General features: G+C 33.7%; 1 protein-coding gene across 1 annotated transcript in view; it reads right to left on the bottom strand.

Annotated features, from left to right (window-relative positions):
• Nucleotides 1-10,318, bottom strand: part of CCDC178 (coiled-coil domain containing 178) — a 486,917-nt gene that overhangs the window by 316,856 nt on the left and 159,743 nt on the right. The window contains exons 16-17 of the mRNA XM_011943718.1: nt 7,180-7,325; nt 3,527-3,686 (exon numbers count right to left, since the gene is read on the bottom strand). Of these exons, the coding sequence (XP_011799108.1) occupies nt 3,527-3,686; nt 7,180-7,325 (306 nt within the window). The remainder of the gene's footprint in view (nt 1-3,526; nt 3,687-7,179; nt 7,326-10,318) is intronic.

The raw sequence follows: 10,318 nt of genomic DNA, 5'->3' as shown, positions 1-10,318 counted from the left end.
TTGCACAAGTATACATATGTAACAAACCTGCACGTTATGCACATGTACCCTAGAACTTAAAGTATAATAAAAAATAAAAAATATTAAAAAAATAAAAAAAAAAAAGAAAACGGAGTGTAGGGTTTTGGTCATTCAACACTGAGTGCCTTGAATACAGTAATACTCATGAAATAGTTGTGAGAATGCAGAAATGATGAGTGACCAATAGGAGAATAATATACAAATTGTAATAATCTTTAGAATATCTCTGAGATTAAATTTGTTTGAAATGCTTACTATTCCAGTACTTGGTGGTCAAATGAAACAGTGTATTAAGCTAAAACTTTTCCATAAACGGATAAAAACTAATTTAATATCCAAATTTGGGACTGCTATAGCCAGAGGAAGAGGTATTTCCTGAGAGTAGAAAATATGAAGCAGAATAAAAAGCAATTAACTCTACAAGGAATGGGACATTGTCTCTACTAGAACTCAATCTGGAAATTGTTCTTCCCAGTGTAGTTCACTGTACTTCTCTCATAAGCTAAATTATAGAGGGCAGAGCAAATCTAAGGAAAGAACACACAGCGAAAGGAAATGACATAGGCGATGCAGCAGGTCTTCTAAGGACAACTCATAACAAATTATATCATATGTAACCTACAATTTTGTATAGACCTTTCCAAAAGCAAGGACAAACATCACGAGCTAGAACTATAGTCCTCTGATGAATATGGTACACTGAAAATTTAATCTTAAGCAATGGCATTTGCAAATTATAGGCATTTAGTAAAAATGCCATGACATTATTAAAAAATCTACCATTTAAGGATATCTGATATGGAATTGCCTACTGAAGAGAGATCAAATTTAACTCCAGAACCATGCTGTCTGTATGTTATCTGAAGTTTGTGTGTATTTTCTTGTTTTTATTAGCTGTTTGTATTTCTAATTCTATTGTGTGTTTTCTCATATGCTGCATTTGTATTTCTAATTATATTGTGTGTTTTCTCATAACTCTCGTGGCTTTTGTGAAGTATTTTATTAAACCATCCCTACAGATGATCCATAATTGTGATCAATTCTTTTGCCCAAAAGGGACACCTCAGATTAGCAACATTACATTTATAACAATGTCTTTAATGAGACTCTTTTCTTTGCAGGGATCCTTTACATTACATACACATTGGCACCCTTACCACTTCCTAAACAGGGATGAGATCAGGTTTCTATGAGAAATCACATGGTCTTTTCATTATTTAACACTCAATAACTGATCATAATCATAAATAAATATCATCATTAATGATAAGGCACATCAGTCTCTAAACTCTGCATCTTCAAACTCTATGATTCTGGTCACATAAAGTGAATGCAAAACAAAGAGCTATCCAAGAAACTGATAAGAGACAACTTCATATAAATTTAAGGTTATCTGGCAAGTACTGTTGACATAGTTAACAGAATCCTTAAGTGCTAGAAAGCAAAAGATGACTGAACCATTTTCACTAGAGTGGGAAGTATCAGGAAAAGGAAGAGAATGAGACAGACATATATATATATATAGAGAGAGAGAGAGAGAGAGGCACAGAGCGAGAGATTGATTCAGCTTTTGCATCTAGGATGAGTTTGGTAAAGCATCAGGAGTATCAGGCTGGTGGAGTTTGAAGAGTGTTTCTGAAATGCTCCTGCTTCTTGCTGCGATCAAGCATGTGGACAGCAAAATTATCCAAAAAAGCATCCATTCTCTATTTATTTATTTATTCATTCAATGCACATTTATTGGGTACTTCTGGCCGGACATAGTACTGAGCTTTTAGGATACAGAGAAGGATATAAAAGAAAATTCCCTCCCCTTAGAGAAGACATTATTATGACAGGAGATAGGCAGACAAAAAGCAGGTATAAAAGAATTACCAAAACAAGTTCAGATAGAGATCAGTGGCCGGAAAAAATCACGAGACCATATAATGCTTCCAAGTGGCTGGGGGTGGGTACAGTTGGGAGTAGAAAGGTAGGGACAGGCTTTTTGATGAAAAGAAATGCAAATCTCAGTGATTTAGAGGCTGGTTATAGAGGATGTTTTATTCATCTTTCTCCTGCTGACCATCTTTTGCCATTTCACTAATTATTATTGTTCCATTATAGTGCTGGAACGCCAGTCGATAAATGATTATTGAGACCCCACTGTGTTCTCAGCACCACTGCGACTGGGAAATGTGGTTGAATTCAAATAACTAATTCTACTGCTCTAATAAAATATGAGTTGGGGAAGAATGCTTAAGTCGGTAAATAACTTAAGCCTCCTTGTTTTGAGAGGTGCATTAGGGTCTAAGCTTCCGCCAATCCATTCGTAGCTCACACATCTGAAACTCAGACATTGGTTTCAGCAACTGCTCTAAGAAGAGGTATCACATATTGCCACTAGATGGCACCAATTATTTTCATATTTTTAGGCCAAGAAAACCCTTTTTTAAAATGTAATGGCCACATTTAAAATAGAAGAATGTTACTTAGCATTGTTATTAATAAAGTATTATTCTCTTCTTAATAATTTTCTTATAGACAAACCACACCAATAGAACTAAAGAAGGTACGTTCTTTCACCCGCATACTTGTTCATTCAATGTACATTTGTTCCAAATAATCTTTAAAAAAATGTTCTCACACGTCTTTGGATATGTAAAAAGTAGGGAAGGTAATTGAAATATTGATATAATAATTGAATATATAAATATAATATTTGAATATATAAATAAGAGGATCAAAAATAGTTCATATATTGATATTACATATACTTTGAAAACTTTCACAGAAAAGAGTTTTAAAATAGTACAGAAAATTGTTTTGCTTTTTAGAAAAGATGTCCCATTGTGTCTTCCAAAAATGAGTAATATTTTAAATGTATTTTAAATATGGTACTAATTCATTACAATTAAATGTAACAAAAACTATCGCAAAATTGAAAATGGGATAGGAATCATTTAACTGAATGCAAACATTTTGTAGGTATAGCTTTATATAATTTGATTAATAAAAATTCAGGCTTAAAAGAAATTTTAATACAATTTCCCTGTTTCAAACAAGTAAATTTATAGGTCCATTAGAATATTATGCAAGATTTTTCTGCAGCAAATGAGTGTGATGTATTTTCCTTCCTCAAAAAAGTGGTTGGTAAACATTCAAAGTATATTTATTCAGAAACAAATGACAACCATTCTCATTCTCAGGTCTTTCATTAAAAGCACAGAAGGACTCGGGAATAAATATAGCCTACATTTTTATATTAATAGACTTCAAAATAAAATAAAGTATGATAATAAATGAGAGTACACATAATATGCATTGAAAAGTACAATATGCTCTCTGAATATATCATAATTACTTAGAAGAAACAATGAAAACTTACAGGTTTATTATGCTAACAAATTTAGTTTTAAAATCTCAACACCCTTGCTACTTCAGGATAAAAATTGTCTCAAACTATCTGCTAATTTGTCTATTACTATATTTCTTTCATTCTGAAACATTCAAAAGTAATACTCACTTGGGTATCTCGAAGAGTTTTTTGTCTCACAGCAAGGAGCACTCTAAATCTCTGATCTTCCTCAAAGATTCTCTCTTCACAGTCTTTTTTCTCTTGCATATAATGATCGAACACAGCTTGTGCATGTTCCCTTTTAAATCTCATAGTTACAAATTTGTTCCTATGAATAAAGAATTCCATGTGCCACTAATCAATTCACATTTTATTTTTCAAAACTCATTTATGAGACATTTTAAAAGGACCCAAATGAAAAATCTTGAAGAGCCTTGAGCTGACAGGCCTTGGAAAAATTCCCTGGTTTTTCCCAAGGCCTACTTCTATAGGGCTACATCTAAATCAGCCAGGTAGAAGAAAATTGATGGAAAAACAGTGGATTCTCTTGGTTGCCTGTCCAGCATGCTTCTGTTCTCTAAGCATTTCAAGAAAACCCCTCCTCCAAGCAGCAGGTAACTCTAGAGATATATTCTGATTAGTCCAACCAGCATATGACCCATTGTCCAGGGGTGAGAAGATATATTAAGATAGCTCGAGGAAATGAGTGAGAAGCACTTAATTCCATGTAGAAGAGCTCATATCCAATAAATGTGACTTACACATCATGCTTTCAAAGTTGCTGCCAACAGCCATAGTGGAGAGAGAAAAAAATGAGTGCCCCGGTATTGAACTGTTGAATCAACCAACCCTGCAGCTTGCTCTACCAATTATACAAGATGACACCTTTTTTTATTGTTTAAGCTGGTGCTATGTAAGATGATGCATTTTTACTGTTTTATGCTTCCTGTTATATAAGATGATACATTTTTTATTGTTTAAGCTGGTACATGAATAGGTGTGTGTATGTATGCGTGTGTGTACATGTCTGTATTTTATCATTTGCAGTTTAACACATCCTAATGCAAAGGTAAAATAACTTTTATGGTGAACTCAGTAGTTATGTAAGGAACAATACTAGTAGAAAAGTATCAAAACGTGGTTAAAACAATACTGGTAACAATAACTTGGTGGCCAAAGTTGAGCAGCAACTCAGTGTCCAGAATAAGGTATCTGAAAAAGCTCAGCACAGTCTTATTCTATTCACATTAGTTAACAAGTCTACTGACATAGAAAATTTAATCACGTGTACAGTTAACTATAAAGGCAGCAAGACTAATATTTTGGGAAGGGCTAAACTAATATCTCTGCTTTTAAATAATATCCCATTTAATACAACAAAAACCACTCTATGGAATAATAATGAGACAGCCATCTAGAGTTGAAGAATCTAAACTTGGATAATTAATTAGCTTGTGTAAGCTCAACTAGTTGGTAAATGACAGAACCAGAATTCAAATCGAGTCCTGCCTTTTTCTGATTTAGCAGTTCAACATTAAGTATTCATTTTTTCCCTCTCTTCACTATAGCTGTTATCAGCAAATTTGAAAACATATCACCTTGTTTACACTTAGTGGATGTGAGCCTCTTCTTCTACAGGAAATAAGGTTCTTCTCCCCTTTCATCTGCCTTGCCCTGGTATTTCATTTACATCATTCATACCAATAACATTCTAAATTATTAAGTGATGTCTGATCAGTAGCCAATGATACTGACATCTTGGAGCACAGAGAACCAATGAAATTCACACAGGAAGGAGCTAGTGTGACCCAAACGATAAAATGTTCATAGTTGCTCCCAAAAAACGTTGATATATCTTGACTACATGTACTTTGTTGTCTACACTGTTTTGATACTGAATTATATTAATTGTAGCATTTTATTAATTACATCTACACAAACATTTATACACACTATATACGTGTATATCTATGCAATAAAATAATGTTTCCTTTCTCACAGTGATAAAACAAGTAGACTTTGAAGTCTTATGGGTCAGGATTTTAAATTTCCACTTTCTAGTTAAGAAGCAATTATAAAAATTAAGTGAGGGTCAAGGATGGCTTTGATTGCCATTATTTTTAACACCATATTTTAATTGTCTTGTATATGTGAGGTTTGTCTCCCTGCAAAGATCTTCAGACACTTGAAGATACACTTTCCCACTTACCATTTATTTGTCCTTATTGGGGCCTGGCAGTATGCCCACTATGAGTTCTCAAATAATAAGTAACTTGCTATGGGAAATTATTGAAAATATCAGTAGATTATTCATAAAACAGCTGATCTTCCTTTGTAATCCCATCTTAGGGGGTTAGTAGAAAGGGCACACATTTGGAACAGGTTGGAGCTAAGCTGAAGCTAGCTCTACCACTACGAAAGAGTGTGATCTTAGGTTCCCTGAGCCTCTATTTCTCAGCATTTGTTGGAAATGATACAATTTAACCATTTGCTGTAAGAACTGGATGAGATTAGGTACACATATTGTCCAGGACGTACCTGGCACAATAGCAAGTAGTTCAATGGTACCTTTAAATATTATTTGACATTACATATCATCACTGCTAATTAATAGTTGTATAAGTAATTCCACAGTATTGGCTAATTCTTTTTCTCCTTTTCTTGTTGGAAGGCAGGGTTTTGTCAAGTTTAGAGAGAACTGATTCACTGGGACATGGAAACCACTCTTGTCCGAAAGGCCATAGGATCCAGCTTCAGAAGTTAGGATTGAAATGGGAGGAAGTCAGAAGAAAAGATTTTCATCAGCTCCTGAATTAGATCTTTATAAGTTTAATGTAAGTTATATACATTTATATTTATATCTTTGAGTCCCAAGATATTCTGACAGGTGTTAAACAAGGTGGATAAATATCTTTAAAAGTAAATGATATGTTTTCCTGCTTTTTCACATAATATAGGGAATATGAGTAGTCTTTTTCAGATAAAGCTGAATTATCATGTTGAAAATAAGTTTTACCCTATGATAATAGCTAAACAAATGCTTGATGGGGACATTGATGTGACTCCATTAAAATGCAAGGCAACAGGCTGGGCATAGACTTTTTTTCACACTTTGTCCCTCAAGCATTATGATTTTGCTAATGCTTGTAGTAGCCTTCTTTATTTAAAGCAGACCGTTGTCCCTAAATGTGGCCAATGCATGTTCCTCTAATACCCCTCCAAGTTCAGTTCTCAATGTTTTACAAGATAGAAAATGAGAAGCAAAATGAGTAAAGGAAGAGTAAATAAGTAATAGGTTAGGGTCTATGGATACCCAATGAGCCTGAGAGCATGATCATTCTCCAAACCAAAGGCCTTAGTAACAGTGACCAGTTATATCCCTGACTCATGAGGTGACTGATAAGAAACTTTGGAAGATGATAAATTTGAATACCTTGCATGAACTCTTACCTTGAAACTAATCAAAAACATTTGGGTGAAAAACCATAAATTATTAAACATGACATATAAATACTGATACATCTGAAAGTAATGAAGAATATTATTAATGTTATAAAGAATAAAGGTCTCCTCCTTGGAAAGGGAGAAACATTCCAAGTTATTAAAATAAGAACAAACCCAGAGAAGCAATAATGAATGAAAGCAGTTTATGATTATGCTTTTTAAACTAAAATTATCAAATATCACACATATTCCACACTATGTTATAATTACAAATATGAACCATTTTAAGAATACATTTTAAATATGGAAATTTCATCTTATTTCTTTTATTAATATTTTTAATAAACTTCATATTTTGATAAAGTTTAAGTACTTACTTTAACACCTCAAGTATCTGATCAAAACTTTTCTTTTCTTCTTCTTTTGCTTTTAATTCCTCATTCAATTCATTTATTTTTGCATAAAAAATCATTGTCTTACTTTTAGTTGTTTCTAAGTCTTTAAAAATTGCTGAGCGTTTACTCTGAAAAAAAATACAGGAGTGTTTTATTTTAAATACTTGGATTTTCACATCTCTGCTATTCAGGGACACAATTACATTGGATGTGTGAACAATTAAAAGTTAATAGTGGGCCACACCTGATGGCTCACTCTTGAAATCCCAGCACTTTGGGAAGCCAAAGCAGGAGGAGCCAGGAGTTCACTTACAGCCAGGAGTTCAAGACCAACCTGGACAACAAAGCCAGCACCTGGTGTCTACCCAAAATTGTTTTAAATAGCCAGATGCGGTGTTTCACACCTGTAGTCCCAGCAACTTGGGAGGCTGAGATGGGAGGACCACTTGAGTATAGGAGGTCTAGGATGCAATAAGCCATGATTGCTCCACTGCACTCCAGCCCAGGTGACAGAGTGAGACTCTGTCTCTAAAATCCAACTGAGGTTTATATTCTCCACTGTTATATCTGATTAGTTTTCTAAAAAATAAAAATGTTCATTCTCTCTGCCCTACACAAACTTGCTCCCCTTTCCAAACACACACCTAAATGCACACTTTAGAAGCACATCATTTCAAGATGCAAACATGTGGTCACTGGTTTTCAAACATGTACGAAGTCCACTGGCAGGCGGACAAGGATATATATTGTTCTGATCTTTCCAGCAAAAGCAGCCAATATTCACTACCAGCACAGTTTTCCATGAGGCCTGTGCAATTCCAGAAGGAACATTTGATTGTGCATCTATCTTTGTGTCATCCCTTTATGACTGTTGGTGTTCAAATGGAACTTAGTGACTCACTGATTGGCTGTTATTGAATTGTTCCCCACATTCAGCATGGCTGCTAATTAGTGTTACTCTCCCAACTGATTCTATGGATCTCAATGGCTCCTTCTGCCTCCACTATCTTCTATTTTCCCCATATGCTTCCAAATACTTTCTTCACTCATAGATTTCAAGAATAACAACTAATATTTTATATTTATTTTCCTATAAAACCTTACTGTTTGTCTAAGATTTTGAACGTTGGGTACTGCATTTGAATTTTCACATACTTCCTGCTTTGTTTCCTTCCTTTTCTGGAAGTTCTGAAAATTTTCTACTGATAAATAAAAGGATTTTTTTCTCCTTATACTAGAATGTAGTGGAAATACAGCTAACTAGGATTTGTTGATAGGCCCATTGGAGTATTAAGTTATTTGGCGGGGGCAAACCCAAAGACAGAGAGCAGACAGGTATGAGTATGGACACTCATGAGTACTGCATGTTCTCTATCCCTAAACTTGACATTTAGATCAGATTTCGTCATTCATTTCTTCGTCTTAGCTGAAGATTCTCTTCTTCAAAGGAATCTGGTTTTGTATAGTTTTGCATATCTTTTAGCACATTGTAAAATTTATTTAGCTAATATATTTATGATCTTGTCATCTATGCTTATAAGCAAGATCACTAATGGATTTGTTTCTCACACTATTAATTTTTGGTTATGATGGCAAGGTTTTAGTTTCATTATAGAATGACTTTAGAAGATTTCCATGCTTTCTTATGCTCTGTAAGTGGTATTTGTAGAGAGATTCATAAAGTATCTTGACTGATTCTTGGTTTTATTGGTAGAGTTTGGACAAATTAAATTTCTTCTATAATCATTGATCTATTCTTGTGTTTTATTTCTTCTGACCCAGTTTTCACCATTTGTATTTTACAAATAAATGATACAATTCATATAGATCTTAAAACAAATTCCTATGCAAAGTAGTATTCAATTCACTGTGTATAGAATTATACCCCTTTTAATCAATCCCGTGGCTATTAATTTTCATTTTTATTCTCTGCCCTTAATAAATATGTTAAATATTTTTAGATTTTTTAAAAAATCAAAATCATTTATTAGTAATCTCAAAATATTATATTGGCCTATGTCATAAATTTTGCTATATAGTTTGTCATTATTGATCATGTATAAATAAGTGGTAATTTGTATTTTAGTTATTTCTTAGCACAGAAGCAAATTAATAAAAAATGTGATTCGGTAATATTTCTAGTAGTGCATATACTTTTTATTTCTTATTGCCCTATATTTTTGTTATTGATTTCTGATTTTAATTCATTGTATGCAAACTTGGGTGACATGACCAATACAATATTATAAAAGCATCTATTTCAGTGCCAGACTGTCTGGGTTGGAATTGCAACTTCACCACTAATGAGTTGTGTGAACACCTGTACAAGTTAATTAAAAAACCAAGCATCAGATTTCTCAAATGTAAGATAGAGGTAATAGCACACTCTTCATAGGCTTATCATGAAAATGAAATGACGAGCTGTTATGTCTGTGCACTTAAAACAATGCCTGACACACAGAAAACATGCAGCAAATATCTTATTACTATTTTCTCTGTAATTTTTTTTTAATATTTCTTTTGAGGCCCATTATAAGGCAAACATTTTAAAAATGATATGAGGACACCTCCCTCTCATGGCCCACATGCTTTCCACCAACAAATCCTATTGGAACCACCTTTGACATATATCTAGAGGATATATTACCAGGTTAAACACAATATTGGCTGCATAAATGTCTTCTTTTGAGAAGTGTCTGTTCATATATCCTTCACCCACTTTTTGATGGGGTTGTTTGATTTTTTCTTGTAAGTTTGTTTAAGTTCTTTGTAGATTCTGGATATTAGCCCTTTGTCAGATGGGTAGATTGTAAAAATTTTTTCCCATTCTGTAGGTTGCCTGTTGACTCTGATGGTAGTTTCTTTTGCTGTGCAGAAGCTTTTTAGTTTAATTAGATCCCAGTTGTCTATTTTGGCTTTTGTTGCCATTGCTTTTGGTGTTTTAGTGATGAAGTCCTTGCCCATGCCTGTGTCCTGATGGTATTGCCTAAGTTTTCTTCTAGGGTTTTTATCATTGTTGGTCTAACATTTAAGTCTTTAATCCATCTTGAATTAATTTTTGTATAAGGTGTAAGGAAGGGATCCAGTTTCAGTTTTCTACATATGGCTAGCCAGTTTTCCC

Source organism: Colobus angolensis, unplaced genomic scaffold, assembly GCF_000951035.1.
Source record: "Colobus angolensis palliatus isolate OR3802 unplaced genomic scaffold, Cang.pa_1.0 Scaffold220, whole genome shotgun sequence".
In the NCBI taxonomy this organism is placed as follows: domain Eukaryota; kingdom Metazoa; phylum Chordata; class Mammalia; order Primates; family Cercopithecidae; genus Colobus; species Colobus angolensis.
The sequence above is the reverse complement of the archived record's forward strand: the minus strand, read 5'-3'. Positions and strand labels throughout refer to the sequence as shown.